General features: G+C 41.4%; 1 protein-coding gene across 1 annotated transcript in view; it reads right to left on the reverse strand.

The window, feature by feature from the left end:
* The window catches only part of TMC3 (transmembrane channel like 3), a 584800-nt gene that overhangs the window by 346346 nt on the left and 214195 nt on the right, over positions 1 to 24259 (reverse strand). The window contains exon 4 of the mRNA XM_086958221.1: positions 21614 to 21695. Within this exon, the coding sequence (XP_086814347.1) occupies positions 21614 to 21695 (82 nt within the window). The remainder of the gene's footprint in view (positions 1 to 21613; positions 21696 to 24259) is intronic.

Below are 24259 nucleotides of genomic sequence, written 5' to 3' on the forward strand. Positions count from 1 at the left end.
CAGTAAGACATTCCAGATAATGAGAGTACATTTAAAAAAAAACTTGTGTAACATTTTTTTTACCATTTTAGATAGTGGGATGTCTAGGGTAAGGTGCAACTTGCCATTGTTTTCAAAAGTTTCTTCAGGTATAGATAGGAGGACAGAGAAAGATGAAGAGCATTAAGCTGATGGAGTCATCTTTGAATATGATCCAAGCCTGTAGTGGAAGGAAATTGAGTGAGATGAGAATCGAACAACCATGTTAAGATTGTTTTGCCTCCAGGTTAAGGTAATGCTGAGTGAATCATAGCTCTCAGAGAGAGGCAAGAGAGTCCTTATTAGTCCCCAGCAAAACCCATGTAAATATGAAAATACCCTGACAAGTGGCGCAATTCTGCATTTTTATGGTCTGATGCATAATGCCATTTTGACACCTCATTTCTCAAATAGGTGATTTTTTGCATAACGAATTTGAATAAAACCATGCTTAACACTATGCATGTGAATGGCCATTTTGAATAGAATATGACAGTCCAGACTCCAGCCTTCTCATGCCTGTCTGTTTCTCTGTCCAACCCATCTCAGCTTCCTACCAGTCTGTCCTACGTTTTTTAACTTTATTTTCACATTGTCTTTCTTCCATGCCCTTGTGTTTTAATGTTTTATGTTTTACCCTGCCTGTCTACTTTTTTGCCATTCACATGCACTGCCAAGCATAGCTGAGACCGGCAGCAGTCTAGCAATGCCTGACAGCATCACATGGGCATTAACCCATGGAATATAGGTTGGCGGCTGTTAGACCTTTCAGCCATAGTATGGTTTTCCCCCAAACATTTTGCCTTTACACTTCTATTTTTCTGAATTAGCTTTTGCTGGAATTAGGACTCTGTTCACTTTACTACTGCTAACTAGTGCTAAAGTGCTTGTGCTCACTCTCTAAAACAAGGTAAAATTGTCTTTCACCTGATTGATATATTTAATTTACAAGTAAGTTTAGGAAGGTGGTATACCATACACCAAGGATCTGTACATTTAATGTTCCACAAATTGAACCTTTCGCAAATCGAACGACCCATGTAGTGGCCATTGCAATTCAGGATCTGATTTTGTATATTTATGCCATAATTTACTGTACATTATAGGGGGAAGGCCGAATTTGATATACATCTCACGGTTTGGAGTTCCTTCTGGAGGAGCCGGCTGTGATTCCGCTAACCTAATTGAGGTACCATTTCCAAGACAGCACATCCCTCGGAGTGTGCTTAAAACAGGCATGTTCGAAAAGTACCACGAAAGCGTGATACCGTATAAACTGGCACTTACAGTACGTCACACAAATGTGCCGCTCAGAGGAAAAAAACAAAATTAGAGAAACATCTCTACATGCCTGCCTATGTGGAGTGCACTACACATATAATTCAAAGATCACAAAAGTCACAAAGTCACAAATGTTAGCTAACTCAAATCATAGACACAAATCATAGAACTTCGGCAAGCGTCCAAGGACTACCTTACCGATCACAGATCATAGAACTTCAGTAAGCGTCCGCAGACTACCTTACCGATCACAAATCTTACCCAAATCTCAAAGGTCCAGATTCCAACTGCCAAGGTCTTTAATCGAATCAGCCAAACGGCACTTATCCTGCAATGCAGACGATCAAGAACTCAGTCGGAGACCGGCGCCACCTGGAAGGTCCGATCGGAAGGAAGGGAAGAAACACCGTGGATGCCAAGACTCGGGTCACTCGGTCTCAGCGTACGCGTCCATGGCGAGTTTCCAAACCTTCGTCACGACCTCTCCTTCGGGCATCCGAGTCGCCGATGAGTCCCTTCGTGGTCGCCAATTTGTAGTATCGGGTTCCCAAGGCCTACATGCTCCGTAGATAACCCACTTACTCTGAAAGAACTGTTGGCACGGAAACTGAAAAGTACAAAGAACAAGTTCATTAAGACCCCATGGGGTGGTGGTACATTCCTACAGCACCCTTCGGCAATGCAAGAAGTATCACACCGAACGTTGGTGTGAGTCCCTCTTTTATACAGTGTATAAGCAATAAAAAGATAGGCGGTACAAGGTTACAGAGATTATGTACATATATGGTCATTTTTGGAGCACAGCCAACTCATGGGAGGGGTTACAACCCCACTGGTCAGTTTGGCGGCACATTCCTAAGGGGTGACTGGTCAGTTGGAACTGCGCATGTGTGGGCTTGACCGTGGCTAAAAATAGCCTGTTGCTGGGCAGAGTCGAGTGGTCAGTTGCACGGACAACGGACTAAAGGGCATGCTGACCACGAGGCCGCTCATTCTCTAAAATGGCCGCCACGATTTACAAAATGGCGTCTCCAAGTATAGTCAAGTTAAGGGGAAAAACGTGTAGCACAGCTAAGCGCTAACTCGGCCATTGTCAAATTACGACACAACATACACCTGAATATGATATGTTCTGTCTTCACACAAAGGATTGCCTATCCCCTGTAGTTAGTCTGGAGCCAGGGCAAGGAAAGCAGGAAACCTGTGCACTTTGTCATGAAACCAAACCACAGCCTCTTCAATCTCCATAGAAGTAAAAACCTGCAACATGCACGTTTAAAAGTAGGAACCTATACTCAATTTAGGAAACCCACCCCTGTCCCGTGCATCCAGCACTCCGTGTGTAAGTGTTTGTGTAAATGATCTTTAAAGTAAATTGTATGTGCATACTTTATACTGTGTTAACACTTATTTCCTTTTGTGACTCTTGGCGGTGTAGGCTTGGGTTAATCTGTTTTGTAAGATGTAACTTGAGGCAGTATGCATTGTCATGCTTGAACTTATGAATATTGGTTTCTGCCTCATTTCTGCAGACAAGCGGAAACACGCGTTGGTTTGCTTTTCGAAGAAACGCGTGTGCTCCGCTTCAGTCAAAAGCGGAAAGACGCGTTTGTTTACATTTCTCTCTGCGCGCAAGGAGAGAAGCACAGCGTCAGAAGGCACGCATGCGTCTCGGCGTTTGGGTGTGGTTCAACTATAAAAACCACACCCGAGCTTCTGGAAGACGCTTAGCCTTCCAGCCTTGCTTGGGGAAACATCGCGCATCACCGGAAGACCTTCAGGATTCCTTCAAGGCTCGCAGATTGCAGTACATCTTTTGAAGGACCAATTATGGACAATGCAACAACAAGATTTTGAAAGCTAAGTGCAAACTCTTTTCTTCATAGGCGCCCATCGCTAGCAACCTTTTTGGAAAGAACAATTTTTGGGAACATTCTCTCTGAATACAAGAGGAGAATTAATGCAAGAAAGACATTTGATTAATGTGTTCAAAGTGGACATAGATTGTGAATTCAGTTTAGGCTATATGTATATTTCTTTGTTGCTGTATATGTATATCTCTTAGTTCTTTAAGCAGGAAATCAAAGTCATCTGAAAACGTGGAAGTGGTGAAAGTTATTACAGTTTGCAGAAAAGTAAGTGCAACTGGAAAAGAAGTTGGTTTAGAATCTTTCCTCTAGAATTGGTATAATTGTGCATTTGTATCTTTGTAGTGAAACTGCTCCCCGCAGCACTTAACTTCAAGAATTGAATCTCCTCATCATCTCATCTCTGCTAACCTGTTCCGACACACCACACCACTTCCAGGACGCGAAGCCTCTCTTAGTAGATCGCAGGTAGGATATTTAAATCTGTAACTAGGTTAACAGAATTACAGATTAGATTAAAAGTAAGAGAGTGTCAACCCCTTTGTAGACAAGATACTAAGGTGAGCTTGTTGCTTTGCAGGTCGACTACAAGAACTCACATTAGCGTCAGATCCGGCCACTCTCCCTTTTAGCTATCCAGCATCCTGGCGCTTAAATCTACTAACCACCAGAGGTAGGATAGGTTTCAGGGAGTTTGGCTCATAGCGTCTCTGCAAAACCCGTCAAGCACCTTACAGGTAAGATTGCACAGCCTTACAGGTAAGAGTGACTTGATTCACCTTGACAGAAGGCTAAGCCCACGGAAAACAGTTTTGCCCAGACGCTATGGACCAAACAGGTGAGGTGTCTCTTCAAGACATTGCAGCTATGTTAGCTCAGATTAGACACGAGAATGCAGAACTACGTAGGGACGTTTCTGAACTACAAAGTAATTTACAAACTTCTAAAACATCTTGGACTTCTCCTATTAGGCCAGCTACCTTTCAACCTCCACTGCAAACTTTGTATAGTGGTAACGCATCTAGTTCCCCTTCTGCATCTACCCAAATTCAGGTGGTTACCCCTGTTTCTGTACCCTTGGCACCGCCAGAGAGATTCTATGGCGACTGCAACAAGTTTGCTATATTTTTAAATCAATGCCATCTGCATTTTGTAGCTAAACCCACTGCATTTCCTGATGATTCGGCGAAGGTAGCTTTTATTCTTTCTTATTTGGGTGGTGAGGCAGCTCTCTGGTCTGTACCTTATGTAGAAAGGAATGATGCAGTTCTATATGATCTAAGGCGATTTAAAAACACCATGAAAAAACTATTCGCCAAGCATGTCTTTGTGCAGTCGGCAGATTATGAACTATTAAGTTTGAAACAAGGGTCCTCAGATCTTTTACATTACATCTCCTCTTTTAACAGGTTAGTAATAGAAGCTGAATGGCCAGAAGACAAACGAGTGTCTTTGTTCTATAGGGGGTTGAAGGACGATTTGAAAGACATGGTTACTCAGATTCTTGATCCTCCCACTGACTGTGAAGAATTTATAGATCTGGTAGTTAAGCTAAATCATCGCATAATAGAAAGAAAGGGAGAAAAAGGAAAGACAGATTTCAAATGTTTTTTATCTAAAGACAAAACAAATCCTAAACATGAATCCACGCCAAGACAGGATCCAACTGAACCAATGCAAATAGGGACAGTTAGAGGTCCTCTGTCTAAAGACGAAAGAGAGAAGAGAAGAAAATTGAATCAGTGTATGTATTGTGGGAAATCTGGGCACTTTGTCAAGGAGTGCCCAACTCGACCCACAAAACCTAACACAAAGTCAGTCGATGTCAACGCGATATCACAGGCGGAAAACGTGTGAGCTCGGTAGACCAGGAGGTCAGTTTATCGGGTAAGCAGCTTAGTTTGGCCTCTAATGCTCCAACTATCTCACATAGTCATCTCTGTATGAGAGTTCTACTTCAATCCCAATTAGACAACACTCGCTCTTGGTCTGTGGATGCTTTGATAGATTCTGGAGCCACAGGCAATTTTATCGACACCCAATTGTTTGAGAAGTTAGGTTTGCAAAGAACTGAGAAAAAATCCCCAGAAATAGTCAGGGCCGTGGATGGAAAAGAACTGACTTCAGGTCCAATACAACATCACACCGAGATCTTAACTATGATATGTGCAACTAAACACAGTGAAGATATAACCTTTGATATTATTGATGCCCCTCAGTTTGGTCTAATCTTGGGTATCCCTTGGTTAGTCCTCCACAACCCTTACATAGATTGGGTTAACAGAACCATTCTCTTCAAATCTGATTACTGTCATGCAAAATGTTTTCGGCAATATCCAGGTACCGATCTCATAGTTCAGGGCTATAATTTTCCTAAACAAATTCAGAGTGTACTAACTATTACAGGGGTTCCAGAAGACTATCATGATCTACTGGATGTATTTGACAAAACTAAAGCCAATACCTTACCACCGCACAGGGATTATGATTGTCAAATTGATCTAGTTCCAGGAGCTACATTACCATGCAGTAGAATCTATGCCCTTACGGAGAAAGAAAACGAACATCTTCGGGCATATTTAGATGAATACCTTGCTAACGGTTTTATCAGACACTCTAAGTCCCCAGTCTCCTCTCCTTTATTTTTTATACCAAAGAAGGGAGGGGAATTGCGCACTTGCATCGATTATCGCGCAATTAACAACATGACTGTCAAGAATAGGTATCCATTGCCCTTGATTCCGACTTTACTTGACCAAATTAAAGATGCAGCAATTTATACAAAATTAGATTTACGAGGAGCATATCATCTAGTAAGAGTCCGAGAGGGTGATGAGTGGAAAACAGCTTTCCGCACAAAGTTTGGACTTTATGAGTACCAAGTCATGCCCTTCGGACTCTGCAACGCCCCAGCAGCATTTCAGTTCTTCATAAATGAGGTTTTAAGGGAATTTCTTGATGTATGTTGTATCGTCTATTTTGATGATATCCTCATTTACTCCAAAAATACTTCTGAGCATGTGAAGCAAGTACGAGCCATTTTGAAACAGCTTTTGCAGAATTCTCTATTTGTTAAACTAGAGAAAAGTTTGTTTCATGTTACCACCGTGGATTTCTTGGGATATATCCTCAGTCCTTCTGGCATAGAAATGGATCAAAAGAAAGTGCAAGCCATAATTGATTGGCCCATCCCAAACAGCGTTAAACAAATCCAAAGCTTTTTGGGATTCGCAAATTTCTATAGGCGATTCATTAAGGATTTCTCACAAATAATCACCCCAATTACTAAGTTACTGAGAAAAAACGTCAAGTTTGAATGGGACGCTGAAGCTGAAAAAGCTTTTCTGAAATTGAAAACTCAATTTACTACCGCTCCGATTCTAAAACACCCAGATCCTTCCCAACCATTTATTGTAGAGGCTGATGCATCTCAATTTGCTATTGGAGGCATACTTTCCCAAAGAAGTACTACCACTGGTCAAATGCATCCGGTTGCCTTTTTCTCTAGAAAACTCAATCCCACTGAACAAAATTATGCCATAGCAGATAGAGAATTGCTAGCCATTAAAGCTGTTTTCAAAGAATGGCGACACTACTTGCTAGGGGCCAGACATCCTGTGACCATTTACACAGATCATAGAAACCTTCAGTCACTTAAATCTGTGAAGGCTTTATCGGCTCGACAGTTAAGGTGGACTTTGTTTTTTAATGATTTTGACTTTATCATCACCTATCGTCCCGGAAAAGAAAACAATAAAGCGGATGCTTTATCAAGAATTGGAGGTAGTGATGATATGAACATAAGACAAGAGCCCGTACTTCCGATCATTCCTGCTGAACGTTTTCTTGTAGGTCTTGTAGATTCAGATGTTGTATTAGATCTTAAAGAAGCCTTCCGTCACAATCAAAGGAGGTTTGGAATAAAACCTATCCTTTGTTACAATGGAAAGAAAATGTTTTGTACATGAATAATCAGGTATTTGTACCTGTTGAATCTCTTCAGAAAAAAGTTTTGCAGTTGTATCATGATACTTCTCTGTCAATACATCCTGGAGTAATAAAGATGTATCAGTTGATCAAGAGAAAGTTTTGGTGGCCTTCATTGTATAAAGACATACAACATTACGTGGACACTTGCACTGTTTGTAGTCAGAACAAGCCTGTACATCATGCTCCTAGTGGTCTCCTATTACCATTAACTTTACCACCTCAGCCTTGGCATACAGTGGCGTTAGATTTTATTGTTGAATTACCTCGCTCCAAGGCAGGCTACACTACGATACTCACGGTAGTGGATCATTTCACTCGCTATGCTCATTTCATACCTCTTTCTAAGCTTCCTACAGCTTCTGAATTAACTCAAATTTTCATGAAAGAAGTAGTGAAATTACATGGAATACCATCAGTCTTAATTTCAGACAGAGGCCCACAGTTTATTTCCCATTTCTGGCGTAATTTGGGGAAGGCCTTGAATATGGAAATTCGTACCTCTACGAGTTACCATCCTCAAACTGATGGGTTAACGGAGCGCACAAATCAAACTGTTAAACAACTATTACGTTGCTTGTTAGCCACTCACGATCAGGATTGGTCAGAAATTCTTTGGGCCGCAGAATTCGCATACAATAATGCTGACCACTCCTCTATTGGTATGTCCCCTTTCTTCTGCACTTTCGGTTATCATCCTAAGGAAATACTAGGATCAGATTTGGGTTCAACCTTAGTTCCAGCAGTTTCTGACTATGTAAAGGATCTAGTTGATATTCAGCAAGAAGCTCAACTACATCTAGCACAAGCCAAAGAAACCCAAAAAAAGTATGCTGACAAGCATCGTTCTGAATCACCACAGTATTCAGTAGGAGACAAGGTTTGGTTGGCAACTAAAAATCTTAGGTTGAAATGTCACAAAACCTTCCGCCCCAGGTTCATAGGTCCTTTCCCTATAGAAAGAGTGGTTAACCCTGTTTGTGTGAAATTAACGTTACCAGCTAGGTTTCGCATTCATCCTGTATTTCACATTTCTTTGATTAAACCCTGTAATCCTGGAACCAGAAGACTTAAAAATCCTCCAGCTATAGATATTGATGGAGTTCCAGAATTTGAAGTCAAAGCTGTTCTAGATTCCAAAAGAGTAAAAGGAAAATTACATTACCTAGTTGATTGGAAAGGTTACGGTCCTGAGGAAAGAACTTGGGAACCTTTGGTGAATCTGCAAAACGCTCCCAAAATTCTGAAAGTATTTCATGCTAAATACCCTAACAAGCCCAAACCGGTTCCTACTGTGTTAGGAGGGATTCTACGAGGGGGGTACTGTCATGAAACCAAACCACAGCCTCTTCAATCTCCATAGAAGTAAAAACCTGCAACATGCAAGTTTAAAAGTAGGAACCTATACTCAATTTAGGAAACCCACCCCTGTCCCGTGCATCCAGCACTCCGTGTGTAAGTGTTTGTGTAAATGATCTTTAAAGTAAATTGTATGTGCATACTTTATACTGTGTTAACACTTATTTCCTTTTGTGACTCTTGGCGGTGTAGGCTTGGGTTAATCTGTTTTGTAAGATGTAACTTGAGGCAGTATGCATTGTCATGCTTGAACTTATGAATATTGGTTTCTGCCTCATTTCTGCAGACAAGCGGAAACACGCGTTGGTTTGCTTTTCGAAGAAACGCGTGTGCTCCGCTTCAGTCAAAAGCGGAAAGACGCGTTTGTTTACATTTCTCTCTGCGCGCAAGGAGAGAAGCACAGCGTCAGAAGGCACGCATGCGTCTCGGCGTTTGGGTGTGGTTCAACTATAAAAACCACACCCGAGCTTCTGGAAGACGCTTAGCCTTCCAGCCTTGCTTGGGGAAACATCGCGCATCACCGGAAGACCTTCAGGATTCCTTCAAGGCTCGCAGATTGCAGTACATCTTTTGAAGGACCAATTCTGGACAATGCAACAACAAGATTTTGAAAGCTAAGTGCAAACTCTTTTCTTCATAGGCGCCCATCGCTAGCAACCTTTTTGGAAAAAACAATTTTTGGGAACATTCTCTCTGAATACAAGAGGAGAATTAATGCAAGAAAGACATTTGATTAATGTGTTCAAAGTGGACATAGATTGTGAATTCAGTTTAGGCTATAGGTATATTTCTTTGTTGCTGTATATGTATATCTCTTAGTTCTTTAAGCAGGAAATCAAAGTCATCTGAAAACGTGGAAGTGGTGAAAGTTATTACAGTTAGCAGAAAAGTAAGTGCAACTGGAAAAGAAGTTGGTTTAGAATCTTTCCTCTAGAATTGGTATAATTGTGCATTTGTATCTTTGTAGTGAAACTGCTCCCCGCAGCACTTAACTTCAAGAATTGAATCTCCTCATCATCTCATCTCTGCTAACCTGTTCCGACACACCACACCACTTCCAGGACGCGAAGCCTCTCTTAGTAGATCGCAGGTAGGATATTTAAATCTGTAACTAGGTTAACAGAATTACAGATTAGATTAAAAGTAAGAGAGTGTCAACCCCTTTGTAGACAAGATACTAAGGTGAGCTTGTTGCTTTGCAGGTCGACTACAAGAACTCACATTAGCGTCAGATCCGGCCACTCTCCCTTTTAGCTATCCAGCATCTGGCGCGTAAATCTACTAACCACCACAGGTAGGATAGGTTTCAGGGAGTTTGGCTCATAGCGTCTCTGCAAAACCCGTCAAGCACCTTACAGGTAAGATTGCACAGCCTTACAGGTAAGAGTGACTTGATTCACCTTGACACACTTCAAACTGAAACCTCTAGAAGCGTTTCAAGCTATAAAGGAGGCACCAGTTATAAACCTTGGACTTCAGACACCAACTCTCCAGTACACTTCTTGTACTGTGAAATACTTTGCCAGGAAGAAGTACTACCATGCTGGACTGCTGCCCGAAAGGACTGCCTGCCTTGCTGTGCTGACCTACTGCCAGCCTGGCTGAGAAGGACAGGACCTGTACCCTGTACCCTGTACCCAGGACCCAGAGTGACTAAAAGGGTCAGAACTCTTGTAACTAGCACCTGGACCCTGCAACTGTGAGTCCTACCCTGTCAAGTGGTACCACATTAGACCCGGAACCTTGGAAGTGTGCCTGCCCATCTGTGTGTCCAGCTGAACTGACATATCTCTTTTGCTGCGCGGCACAATCCAAAGTATCGGCTCTGCTACGTGGACTTTTCCTGTGCCAGGAATCCACAAACAGTTCCTCAGAACCAACAAATATCCTCTGCTGTGCAATGCATCCTTGATGCCAGACTCTGCATCACCAGCATTCGTTGATGTGATCGTTGCTGACGCATGATCTGGAATAGCATCCCCACAACTCCTCAAAACCGATGCATCGCCTTGGCTGCAAATTACATCCTTTATGCTGGACTTCACATTGGAAACCCACGTCAATGGGATTCTCAACAATGATGCAGACCTCTCTTCACAGATCCTCAAGATCAATGCATCGCTTCGGCTATGTGATGCATCCTTGACATGGGACCTTATAACTCTCCGAAAGCATGATTTAAGGTACTCTTGTTCAGTGGGCCTAACCCGGTCCCTGTAGCCGACCCACACTCCATTGCGGCTGGCCTGGACTTTGACTTTGTCCCGGTCTCGCAGGACCAGTTAGCCACAAGTAGGACTTTGGGCAGCTTAGCGCAATTTCCACCCAAATCTTAAGATAGCACATTTCCGATACTGCTGATTCGGATTTTTGTCATTTTTGTCGTGTTTTATTTAATAAAAACAACAATTGTTTTCTAATCTGGCATGGGATGACTTTTATTTTGTGTTTTCACTTTATTACTGTTTGAAGTGCTGCATTCAGATTTACACATTGCCTCTAGGTTAAGCCTGACTGCTCTGTGCCATGCTATCAGAGGGTTGAACACAGGCTTATTTGGGGTTTGCTTGTGCCTCACCTAGACAAGGATTGAGGTTGCTGCTTGAGTAGGGAGTCACCCCCTCAACCAGGAATCCCCTTTCTTACTTCAATAGACATGGTGACAATTATGTCAGAATTAAAGTCTGTAAAGGAAAGGATAAACACTGTGCAAAGGCAATCTCCACAACCCCTGTTGTAACCACAGGTCCTGTTAGTTAATCAGAAGGTCTGCCTCTAAAATTGAGGAAATTACTTGTTAATTCCAGAAAATATGAGAGCTGCTTTGGATCTTTCTGTGTCTTCTATGACAAATTCTCCCCCTGATGGGCCTTCACACAAAAAGACAGTCACGAATTCATGAAAGTAACGTCATCCTTACTAACTCAAACAAAGAAGAGAAAGAAGGGAGGAGGAAGAGCTTGTAAGAAGCCCACAGTCATGCAGCGACTTCCAGCCTCGACTTTGAAGGGCCAAAAGAATCCTGTTAGTCACTCACATAATGAGGTAAATTCTGGTAACTGCACTAATGGCAATATTGACAATATTGTTTGTCATATGCTATTGGATGTGCCTAATCAAGTAAGGGAGATTTGTAACACTTTTCATATAAAATCTATAGCTAACAAACAATTTCTGGCAATATTTGGAATCTAAGCTCGCTAAATTGTTGGACAAGATCATAACCAACGTAAATCTGTCTGCTTCAGCAGTTAATCCTACCGGAACTATGGGCACTGTTCGCCCCCTGTCGCAAGTGCTCTTACTTATGTACTTAATGGATATGAAGATTCAATTTTGGGTAGGGCTTTAATGAATGGAGAAAAATAACAACATATCCTTTGGTTGGCAAATACTGAGAAGTCTTACTCATTTACTCACCTAAATCACACATATTCAATCATGGGGGATATAGTACCAATTGAAAAAGCAGTGTGCCAGTACAAAGAAACAATATTAAAAATGTTATGTATCAATTTATTAAAAGCATGTAAAACATTTGTAGCAAATTAAAAAACAGTTTATCATATATACTTTATTTAAAGTTCAAAATCAAAAAACATCACACTACAAATAAACAAATAAACAAATTCAATAACAAAGACAATTAGACAAGAGTATTAAAAAGACTCTACACTTTGTCATAAAGGGACCTTATCTGTATAAGGTAATGTTGGGGCTGGACCCTGATGTACAAAAGACAATCAATATCTAGAGTGGCAACCCACTGTGTGGATTATGGTTCTTTTGGGTCGCCGCGTTTTGATGGTAGTATCTTGATTTAAACCATCTTTATCAAGACTAAAGATATTACTCTCCTTGTCAGGGTATATAAAATGCTTCTCTCAACACCAGAAAATATTTTTTTGTTTAAACCTTGTATAAGGATCAATACGAAATGCAGATTTGAACAACGCTAGCCTCACTTTCCTTCTTTCATCATGGAATCTCCAGCACCATTAGGGGATAACCTCCAGTGTTCGTATAGTGCTGCCTACTTAGGCCTGAATGATATATCAAAGGGTTCCTATATGCCCTTCATTTGATAGGGTCTTAAATCCTTTAGTACCGCAGCGCCACTTCGCATCCGCCCACTGTTGTTTCTCAATAAAGCATCATCTGCCCTTTAATGAATGGGGCCACAGCACTGAGACAGCCAATAACCTCTGTAAGAGTATGCCAAGCTCCTTTGTGAAGTTAACCCTGCTTAGCCAAACTTACAAGCCCTAACTATTCATAACTTTTTCTATCCTGCTTTTAAAAACTTCCTGCAATTACCTCCCAACAGTTCCCAATACGTTTTAGTCCAGGAAAATGTCCCACCCCTAGCTATTAATTCTATTGAGGACATGTGAGCTCTGAAACACAAATGGTTCATTGGGTGAGATTACATTTGTGATGTCAAGATGACTTTTATATAAAGATTCTTTTGGTCCAACGAGTTGGGTCAACTGGCTGAATAGCAAGAACATGAAAGGGAATTGTATTGTGATTAATTTAAAAATAAAATCCATTGCTTGTCAACTCCTTACTCCATGGTCTGAGTCATCTGGCACATAGGAAGGAGGGCAAATAGGCCCTTCTGCTGAGTTACTGTTATAGACCAAATTTTGCAAACCCTTTGTACCGTTACTCCCCACACAAAGGCAGGAGCTTGACCAACGGGTTGGCTACAACTGGGCCATAATTTATTGTTTTGATCTTCTTGAAGCCAATAATTCTGTGAACGGACTTCAATCCCCTAGGAGGAAGGATCAAATCAGTCCCCTGGTGTGTTGATTGGGAATACTGAAGTCATACTGGTTACCCCAGGGACACATTGGTTCTACAAGAATTATACAAATGAAGAGGGGTTGAATTTGATCTCATGGAATACACCTGGTGCCTGTACTAAATTATTAAAGCCTGATTGGTTGAAATTTGTAAGCAAGTTTGACACCATTTTTTGGGCAAGAAACCTGGATGAAGGACAAATTACACACTGAAGGATATTATTCTTATTGCCATGCGGCTTACTCTCGCCTGCAGATGGGGCTAATTCGGGGCATGGACATTTTTATCTTTGTTGAACTCCCTTTTAACTGTGGTAAAGAAGTTTGAGCTTCCTCCTATTTCCAGGTGATAATGCTCCCTTGTCTGGGCAGTATTAATATCTTATTGGCCAATTTCTATAATAATATTTTTACTAACTCCTCTAGTGATGTAATTGACTTATTTGATGCTTTCTTAGAAAATGTTCTCATGAAAAGTAAATGGACAACCTTTCTAATCTAGGTGGGCGATTATAAAATTTCAATCTTTGAGTTTAGTGACCCCCCTGTTTGTGGTTTTCAGGGTTAGCACTTCTAATGTGACACATTTCAAGCATTCAGCCTATGGGGAGGCATTAAACAGCTACATTTTGAAACATCAATTAATTTTAACATGTGACATTGTAAACAGAGATAAGATCCCACTTCCAACTTTTACTGGTAAACCATAAAGGAACACAATTTATTTTATTTTAGTCTCCTCTGACCTGTCCTTGCATCTTACTAGTTTTAATGTTATCAGTAATTGTTCAAGTGATCATAACCCTTTGATGGCTTCATGAAAACTCAACTTTCAGAAACCTGTTCCAAGACAATGAGTCTTTTATACAAGATGTAATTTTGGAGAACAAGATAGCTTTTTCCTCTTGCCTATCACATGATATTGAGTTGTGTACCGTTTTAAATGGTTTTGATGTGATAAGCACCACAATCACTCATAAATGAATGTCCAACCTGCTATGCCCAAGGGTAATGTTTTTAGATGGTTTAATGCAGCTTGCACAGTGGTGTGAAGCAATTGAAAGAATCTCTCAATTTTGTTTTCTACGGGCCCGTCTAGAGTGAATAATGTACAACAAGTATATAAATCGAATCTGGCTGAACACAAAAAGGAGAAAAGAACTAAGGCTTGGACTGATTTAGTGGTTGCTGGGGAAAAGAAGGACAACATGAGTTTTTGGGAAGTTATAAATCATCCTGTTTTTCAGTGACCATATAGCCCCGTATATCGAGTCCCTGGTTCCATCCGAGTTATCGGTAAGCCATTTCACAAATATTTTGGAATCAGACGTTAAGTAAGGTCACTCAGTGGAATCTAGGAGAGAGGTTCCGCTAGATTCCCCAGTGCTGCAGGCCTTCTGTACTTTCGATCAAGGTTCGAAAAGTGGCCTCATCATTTAGAAGCACCTCCGGGAAGGCATTCGTGCCTGACTGTGTCCCAACAGATGTTTTTACAACAAACATTCATCCATGGGCACCGCTTATTATGAATGTCCAGAGAACAGCAATAATGGCCCTTTACCTGATTCATGGTTGACTGCCATTATAGTGCTTATCGTTTTAGAAAGAGGATAGGAGTTTTCACTTGTGTTCCAATCTCATTTCATTGCTACTGCTAAAATCCTGGGACATGTAGAGAATTTGGCTGAAGAAAATAACATCATCATGGAAGTTAAGTACAGTTTCCGACCGGAAATTGGCACCATTGAGTACTGTTTCAATTTGTACCTCTCGGCTGGGAAATATGTCATGTCCAGGAGAGGGGCATTGCATTTAGCATTCATGGATCTCTCAAGTGCATTTGATCTGGTAAATCATTCTAAATTGTGGGCACTAATGAACATGGGGGTTGAAAAGGAATTACTTTTCTTAATCAGATGTTTGCATTACGGAGCCACTGTTAAGGTCAGGTACGGTCTACTGGAGGAATGCACCCAGCAAATTAGATCTAATCATGGAGTGTGAAATGGGTGCATCTTGGCACCCTATTAGTGTCAGGCGCTGACCGGGCTCAGCAGTATCTGAAGCGCCTACCTGGATTTGATCACAGCACTTGGAACTACGACTCCCAGAATGCCTGTAGGGGAGGGGCAACGTCTATTTCATCCAGCAGCGCACAGGCGGAGGTGCGCGTAATCTGCTGTAGTTCCAGTACTCCTTCGTATCGAGTCTCACGCGGGTTGCGTGGAGGCTCTCTTTCTGATTCTGCTTTGGAGTTCTTCACCGGATCCTCTTTGCGCGCTGGGTCAGCGCGTCTCTTGAAGATTCCTTCGCTTGTTCCTCTGATCTCCTGTTGTGACTTCTTGTGGCTGATAGGTTAGTTGCTACCTCCGTTCAGCTTTGCCTGGTTCCGTGATGAGGCCGATAACTTCGCGCTGAAGGAAGCGCTTATCAGCAATTTTCATTTCTTGTTGGGATTTTCGCGTTGACGTAAACGCTCCCGACGGTAGCAGTGTTTTGTTTTCTATCAGACTGTCCACGCTGAGGGAAGCACTTTAGTTTCAAGGGTCCACGGCCCATGAAGGTGTTCTTTCCGTGGCCAGGAAAAGACTGTATTTTCTACTGGATGTTTTATTCGGAATTGATCCACTTTCATTCACACTGAAGGAAAAGGCAATTGATGATGGATTATTGAATACTATATGGAGAATACCACTCCATGCATTGGACCCTGAGTTTCTTATTTTTTCTTTGCCTCAAGTTTGAACTTCAAATCGATATTCGAGTTCCATTTCCTTTTGGGCTTGTTTCAAATGCGACTTTTAGATAAGGAAAGAGGCACTATTCTTTGGAGCTGTGTTATATAACTTGGATGAATGTTTGCCGGGTTTGTATGCTTGTTGTATTTTTCCCGTTTTGATGATGTGGGTGTATGTCGAGAGGTCTCTGTAATATTGTGGTTTATCGTTGTAGGAATGTTTTGAAGACAGAAGCTGATTTCCCACATGATTTATGTTATGCTACAGAATCCCTCGGCCAGAGGACAGGTACTAGTGAGCTTTAGCGAGAATACATGAGAGTAGTAAATTTGCAGGATTTGTATTAAAAATGTGTTCTTTTGTTACAGGTATCCCACTTCCGAGGGTCATTCCCTCATACATTTTTTCCCTCGCCTGACTACCTTACTACTCTGAGTTAATCCATCCAGATTAACTTAGAGTAGTAAGGAGTCTGGAGGTGGACACCTTTTTAGCATCGCACGGAAACAGAGGAGTGGCCTTGACGTTGACAATTAGGTCATGCTATACATAAATGTCATGTACCAATATTAACATCTAGGGGAAAGAATATACCCAAGATTAAATAAATAAACAAATAGAATCCACTCCTTGAGTCTTAGGTATATCCTCCACAGTGGGGAACACCCTTCTTGTTTTTAGGTCCCCTCACACACCAACAGGCCCCTTGGTGTCATGCTTCATCATCGGGGTCATCGTACCCCTCCTTACTCCTTACTCACGTTTCTCTAACTCATACCAGAATTTCTAATAAAAGTGAGAAAAATTACAGTGCAGGTAAAAACAATGTACCTAGCAAAAAAAAGTTGTCTGTTGATCAACTGTTTTGGAGTTGAAGAAAATGCCTCATGAGCAAAGCGTCAGGATCTGGTGTGCTAACTAGCACGATTTCTGCAAGGAAATACCTCCCGATCGATCCCTTCGTGGCTCCGATGATAATCATCAACGTTTTTTTGCTAGGTACATTATTTTTACCTGCACTGTAATTTTTCTCACTTTTATGAGTTAGAGAAACGTGAGTAAGGTGGGGATTTGTGTACCCCGTCCTGAAGAAGGTGTTTTTTGCACCGAAACATGTCGACGCACACAGAGAGGAGGTAATGCACATTGTCAGCGTAGCAACCTCCCACCTTTTATTTTAATAGCACCAGCCCGGGGGCTTAATAAATATTCTTTAGTCACCCCACTAGCCAGGTACTTTTTATCCTTCACTATTTTCTTAAACCCCACTAAACACTCACATACAAAAAACCCCCTCATCCACACCACATATAGTCTACCAAGTGCTCCCACGTATCCGTAGGTCGCAGCACGCCATACCCCGTACCCCGTAGAGGGGTACGATGACCCCGATAATGAAGCATGACTCCAAGGGGCCTGTTGGTGTGTGAGGGGACCTAAAAACAAGAAGGGCGTTCCCCACTGTGGAGGATACACCTAAGACTCAAGGAGTGGATTCTATTTGTTTATTTATTTATGCCTAGGGAGAACGAATCCATTCTGATTTCCTTTCTCTCTCTCCCCCCTCTGTTTGTTAATTATACCCAAGATTAGAAATCGTGCTACCCCAATGTTGTTGTATATAGACAATGCTGTATTAACTGCAAGAACAGCAATAGGGATAGAAATCCTTCGTGGTTCAATTTTAACATTTATGGAGGATTTGGATTTAAGGGTACATTTCTTAAAATCCTTTGTTATGACATGTGGCCATACTAACAATAAGTCAAGGTCTTATTGTCTAGAGGAGGGTCAAAATTGATAAGGTGAAGGCTTTCAAATACTTGTGAATACTTTTCCATTTAGCATTAAAATGGTACACCCTTCTAATTGTAAGATTATAACAATGCATTAGTGCTAATAAGGCCATCTTTTGCATTGCACATCGGCTATGCCAAAAACCAGAAATGATAACAATCTATGAGTAAATGCATTCAAGTAAGGCCTTATGGTGTAGGAGTGTGGGGCTATATCAGTGCTTAGTTTGAACCGGTGGTTTACCATGCTTGGTACCCACCCTTCATTGTCAACACTGGTGCTTGTGCAGTCTGCCACAAGGTGGCACTGTCTAGCTAATTTAGAGATGACCAGAACAGCAGTTAATTAATAATTCAATATATATTTAAAAAATACTATAATAGCCCCCCAAGCCATTCTTATAGCTTTTGGGGGCCTGAAGTAGTCCGAATTGTGACACTTGAAGGTGAGATGGTTAGTAGTTGTGTTGTTATTATCATTGGCAGCATAGCAGGAAATTGCTAAAGACTTTCTTATTTTCTCAGTCATATCAGTAAAGTCAACTGTGTTGTTAATGCCGCTTCCTCTCTTGCTCTCTGCGCCATGAAACCGCTTGGTGTACGTGCGCTTTATAAGCATTTTTAACATAACGTAACATAACATAACATAACATAACATAACATAACATAACATAACATAACATAACATAACATAACAATGTGTGATGCAAGCTGCAGTGGCCTCCAGAGGAAATCCCTGGCACTTATTTGTTTTTCAAATTGAGCACTGGGCTATATAAAACTGGATACTTTTCAACGTGCCAAAAATGGTTTTATTTCCAGACGACTGTCAGACCCCCGACTTTCCTGCCTCCTTTGCACTGGCTCTAAGCTGGCTGAAGTGACATTGTGGGGTTGTTAGGCCCTTTGTGTGAAGGCAGACAACAGGCTATTCAGCTGCAATTGGGACTGTGCTTAGCTCTGCCCTCCCATCCTGCAAGCAGATGGCCCATTAAAGTACACCTAATCCCTCTACTCTGTGACTGTCTGGTATGAATTCACAAAGTCTAAATGTCTGATATACCCAGTCATGGAATCCAGACCCGACTAAAGACACGAAAGGGCTAAGGGCAGAAAATGCCACCTTTCTAAAAGTGGCAATTTTAAAATTGTAATCAGAAACTAGATGTTACCATTAAATAGGGTTTTCAATTACAATTCGAAAGACACCAAACATGATATTGCTGCTAGCTCCCTTTTGCAAATTACAGCTTATTAAATGTAATTAGGAATCCCCAATGTTATCCTTTGAGTAGAGGTAAGCCACCAGTAACGAAAAACAAATATAGGAGGTTTTTCACTACTAGGACATGTAAAATCTAAAAGTACATGTCCAACCTTTTAAGTACACAGCACCCTGACCTATGGGCTACCTAGGGGCTATCTTACAGGTGACTTATATGTAATAAAAGGGGATTTTAAGACTTTGCAAGGGGGTTTTAATGCCAAGTCGACATGCCAGTTTAAAACTGCATTCAGGCTGCATTGGCAGGCTTGGGACACATTTTAAAGTGCTACTTAAGTGGGTGGCACAAAAAGTGCTGTAAGCCCCCTAGTAGCCTTTAATTTACAGGCTCTGAGTAAATGGTATACCACTCCACAAGGTACTTTCAAGTAAATTGAAAATGCAATGTAACCATGTTTGAGCGAAGTGAGCGCAAACACTTTAGCACTGGTTAGCCGTGGTAAAGTGCCCAGAGTCCTAAGGCCAATAGAAATAAGGTCAGCAAAAATGGAGATGGGGAGGCAAAACGTTTTGGGGGAAAACCACACTAAGGCTGACAGTGGAGAATACAACTAAAAATTGGAATGAAACATGAGTATATAATGAAATTCCTGCACAGTTGTTGTTTTCAGGATACTGACCATAACATTTTTAGCTACAGCTCCCTGGCCATTGTGTTAGACGTTCTTTTACTGTACTGGGAACAGGTCCACCCTCTTTAGGATTGCAGCATGTGTACTATGAAAATGGGTGTGTGATAAAATATTGAAGATACGAATATTGTGAGGGCAGAATATTGTGTCAAAAATAACAATGACCAAAATATCGAGAATGTAAGTACAAATAGGTAAGTATCGATTTAGTATTCTTAACTCCATATCTATGGACCTTGAAGATATAAATATCGTCAAGGTACATATATGTGTAGTTAACCATAGTAAAACTTTGCTTAGCCGTAGAAACTTACCTTCACAATGTTTTTGTCCTCGATATTCTTGATGCAATATTTTGTCCACACAATATTTTTTTCTATATATTTTTTCCAAACACTCTGGAATATATGAGTTCAGGTTTCCGCGACGTCCTGTATGCAGGGGCAGTCCCAGAGGGTATTACTGTCAGGATACGAAGTCTAAAGGAGGAATAATTACCTAGGTGCCTTTTACCTATCATGGTAAATATGCACATGTAAACCTGATCTGTGGAAGCAAATAGATGAATCGCATTGTCTTCACTGGCATTTTAGTAGTAAACCTCCCATTAGAAATGTTGTCAGATTCAACTTTTTTTATTCAGAGGAATATGTAGTTCGCAAGCAACTTCGAAGAGCCGAGTATTTGTAACTGGGCCAGGCACTTTATTATTTCTGTCAGAAATGTGTCAAAGTGTTATATGCTTTATTTTTTATTTATTTAGTGCGATTTTATATATTGCGAAGATTACCCGAAGGTGTCAGAGCGCTTTACATAAGAACTAGTTGCGATACATAAGGATTTAGGATTACATGAGTTACATAAAAGATACAAACCGAAAAAATTGCAAATGTACAAGTTGTAAAGTCACACAAGGAAGAGATACAAACAGAAAAATTGCAAATGTACAAGTTGTAAAGTCACTCAAGGAAGAGATACAAGTGTATAAACTCTAAGAATCACATAGGAATTGTAGTGAGTACCAGGGTCTACTATATATACTAGTGGTTAGAGCTATCTCTATATAGATATATATACAAATAGATTTGCTCAGGATTACATTTTACCAACTATTAGGTTTGGACAGTATATATCACATATTTACAGAGTGAAAAGAGAAATAAAAAGAAAAAGGGCTAGAGAGCAGTAGGTGGGGGAGAAAGGTCAGAGGCTGAGATTGGTAAGAGGAGAGAGGGGGACCTAAGGGGTAGAAAGAGATAAGGCAGTCCAGCAAAAGAGAAATGACTGAAGGTCGGCAGGATGGAATCCAGTGGACCAAAGGAAAGCGCAAGAATCAACAAGATGGCGGACCCGTGTCGTGGGCATCGATGGAAACCATCTCAAAATGGCAAGATGCACCCAGGTCAGGACCCAAAGACCATGAGAGCAGAGTTCCATTAAGTGGGGTCGGAGGGGGGACGCAGTCACAGTACCAAGAGAGGGCAGTAGAATGTCTGCTGTCGGCAAGATGGCGGACCAAGGACAAGAGCGACAACAGGAGATGGTCCCAAAATGGCAGGGCGCACACAAGTTCCAGTCCAAAAGTTACGAGTGGCAAGTCCAAACCAAACCAGGGAGCCGAACCAACGGAGGAAGAACCAGAAGGGGAAAGGAGCCAGTCAGTCAAAAGGGGGGAGGCAGGCGGTCTCCAAAGCACAGCCGTTCGGTCTGTGAGCACAGGACCTGGGCAACTTCTTTTAGGAGGACATATGAAAAGTTACAGTATCACCTCTATGACATGCATGACCTTCAGAAGTAAGTTCTACACATATGTACCGTTCTCAGGCCCTAAAACTTACTTTCGATCTTCTTGATCCGCATTTCCCAAGGAATAAACAGGACCAAAAAGTTATATGCCAGTCGGAGAAATTTTTTCCACAGCTGAAAAAAAGAGACAACATTTTTTTTAATTTCACGGTATAATACAATGACCATACAATGTGCGATCACAGTGTGGTACTGTTAGTTTGAAATATCACTCTTAGACAACCATACAATTTTACCTCAAGGCTTTGCATCAAATGCCAATTTTTTGCTAAGCCTGTCATTCAGCTTTTGTTTACTACTTCATGATGTAATACAATGCACACTGGGAACATTGAGCCTAATGCACTATTATTCCATTTACAATAAGTAGTCACAACATTTTTTGCAAACCGACCTAGGTACTAATGAGTTTCAGCCTGATTCATCAACGGGCCGTTTTGCGAGCCCCTAATAGCGAATCATAGCGATTCGCTATTAAGGACTCGCAAAACGGTAATCATGTAGGAATCGCATAATAAAATGCGATTCCTACTGATTCCTTATTTGCGATTAGCAAATTGCTAATCGCAAATAAGGAATAACTCGCCATTCATTCCTATGGGCCAAAAGGGGAGTATTCCTTATTTGCGATTAGCAATTAGCTAATTGCAAATAAGATTGTGATTTGAAGGGTGCCAGAGGTGTCCACAGGACACCCTGAAGCACCCCTCAAATGAAATTTCACACAGGTGTTGCACACACACATGTCCAAAGGACATGTGTGTGTGTGTGTAACATGCAACTCAGAAAAATGCATTTAAATGCATTTTTCTGAGTTTTCAAAATTTACCGCGAGGTCTGACCTCGCGGTAAATTGCGGCAAGAAATTGCGAATTCGCAAATTTAAATTGGATGTTGAATTGCATTTAAGGAATCTCTAATAGAGATTCCTTAAATGTAATTCCTCGCACATTTGCGACATTGCAATTAGCGATTTTTGCATTTGGGATGCTGAATCCCAAATGCAAAAATCGCTCTCGCAAAGGGCCGGATTCTCAGAATCCGGCCCCCTGCGAGCGCAATTTAGGTTCATGAATCGGGCGGTTGGTTCCCAAGATACCGAATCAAAGAGGGTGGCAGAACGACCTGCCCAATTAATATTTATCATCAGGTCGCAATTTGTGACGCCCTTTGATTGGCTGCAATCATAGAGACAGTGGTCAGCAAGGGGCAGCAGATCACCATCCCTATGATCACTTGCGGAACCGCAAATGTATTTTTTCAAAACAGTCCATGTTTCATATTTTTTTTATTTCTTTTTTAATAAAAATGCTTCTTGGAAAAACTTGAAGAAGAGCAGGCAATTGTCCTCTGGCCCATTGGTGTTTCTCCTGAGGCTACCTGCACATTTCCCAAATGGGAACATGTCTTACGGGGGCCCCTTCTCCTTTGTGAATGACTTCCCACCTCAATTCAGGGGATTGCAGCCCATCAATGGCTTGCAATCCTAAGCCATAAACCATTGATATATCATTTCCTACTCAGAAATAGGAGAGTGACGCCCCTATCATGCCTCCTCTTATTTGCGATTTTGGATGGTTCACAAAAGTCAGCAAGCTTTTTTTGACTCTTAAAAAGGCATTTGTTCCTAAATAATAGCCAATTTGTAGTAGCAAAACTTGATATTTTGCAAATTGCACGGTCTGTTATTACAAACGAGCTTTGTACATCAGGCCCCTCATTCTTTAATTCATATGATGCGATTAACCTACATAAATAGGTAAACATTACAACTGTTAAGTAAATCACTGTGTGGACTTTTCTGTGAGCTGGTTCCAACCTGTTCAGTAGCTGGTCTGTTCCTATAATGATGTATGGCATTGTTGTTGTCTTCAAGCGGCCTTTGAAAGGAGCCATCATTGATTTTCTTTCCACACTGACATTGATGGTCATTAACTAGATGTGCCTCGATGCGCTCTTGTTAACCACTTGAAGGCTATCACTGGGAACTTCCTTTTATTAGCATTTACCACTGCGGCTGATAGCAAACTGCAGTTCTACACATGGAAAGTGGGGACAACCCTGAACGGAGGACATCCTGCAGCTGAACCCGACATGGCATGGAGGCTAAATCCACTTTCTCTTTGTCAGTGGATGCACAGGTCAGGGGGTAGTAACAGGATGACCTCACATAAGCAGGCTTTTTTACCCAGTGGGGCTGCAAACCACTAAAAGGAGCTCATACAGACTCAGGAAGGCTGCCAAGGAAATTGAGGGGCAACCTTGGTAAAGGCACTCCCAATTTGAGAATTCGCAATTAATTGTGATTTCTCAAATTACGTTTGCATTTAAGGAATCACAATTTGCGATTCCTTAGATGTAATGCAAGGACCACTTTAGAATAGCGATTTCGCTACTAGGGGGCACAAATTACCATCAAGTTGAACTTGATGGTAATTTGAATAAACTTTGAAAAATGCACTATAGTGCATTTTTCAAAGTTGTAGGTTACACACACATGTCCTTGGGGCATGTGTGTGCGCAACATGTGTGCATGGAGCACTTTCAGCTTTCCAACGCGGAGGAGCATCAGAAACTGTCTGTGCCAGAGTGTCCGTTTGCAAGAATACGGAAGAAACCCGGCTACCGGCAAAATAAAAAAACAAAATCCCCTGGAGGCCATTTCACCAAGCTAAGAA

The sequence above is a fragment of the Lissotriton vulgaris genome, chromosome 2_1 (assembly GCF_964263255.1).
Source record: "Lissotriton vulgaris chromosome 2_1, aLisVul1.2, whole genome shotgun sequence".
NCBI lineage: Eukaryota > Metazoa > Chordata > Amphibia > Caudata > Salamandridae > Lissotriton > Lissotriton vulgaris.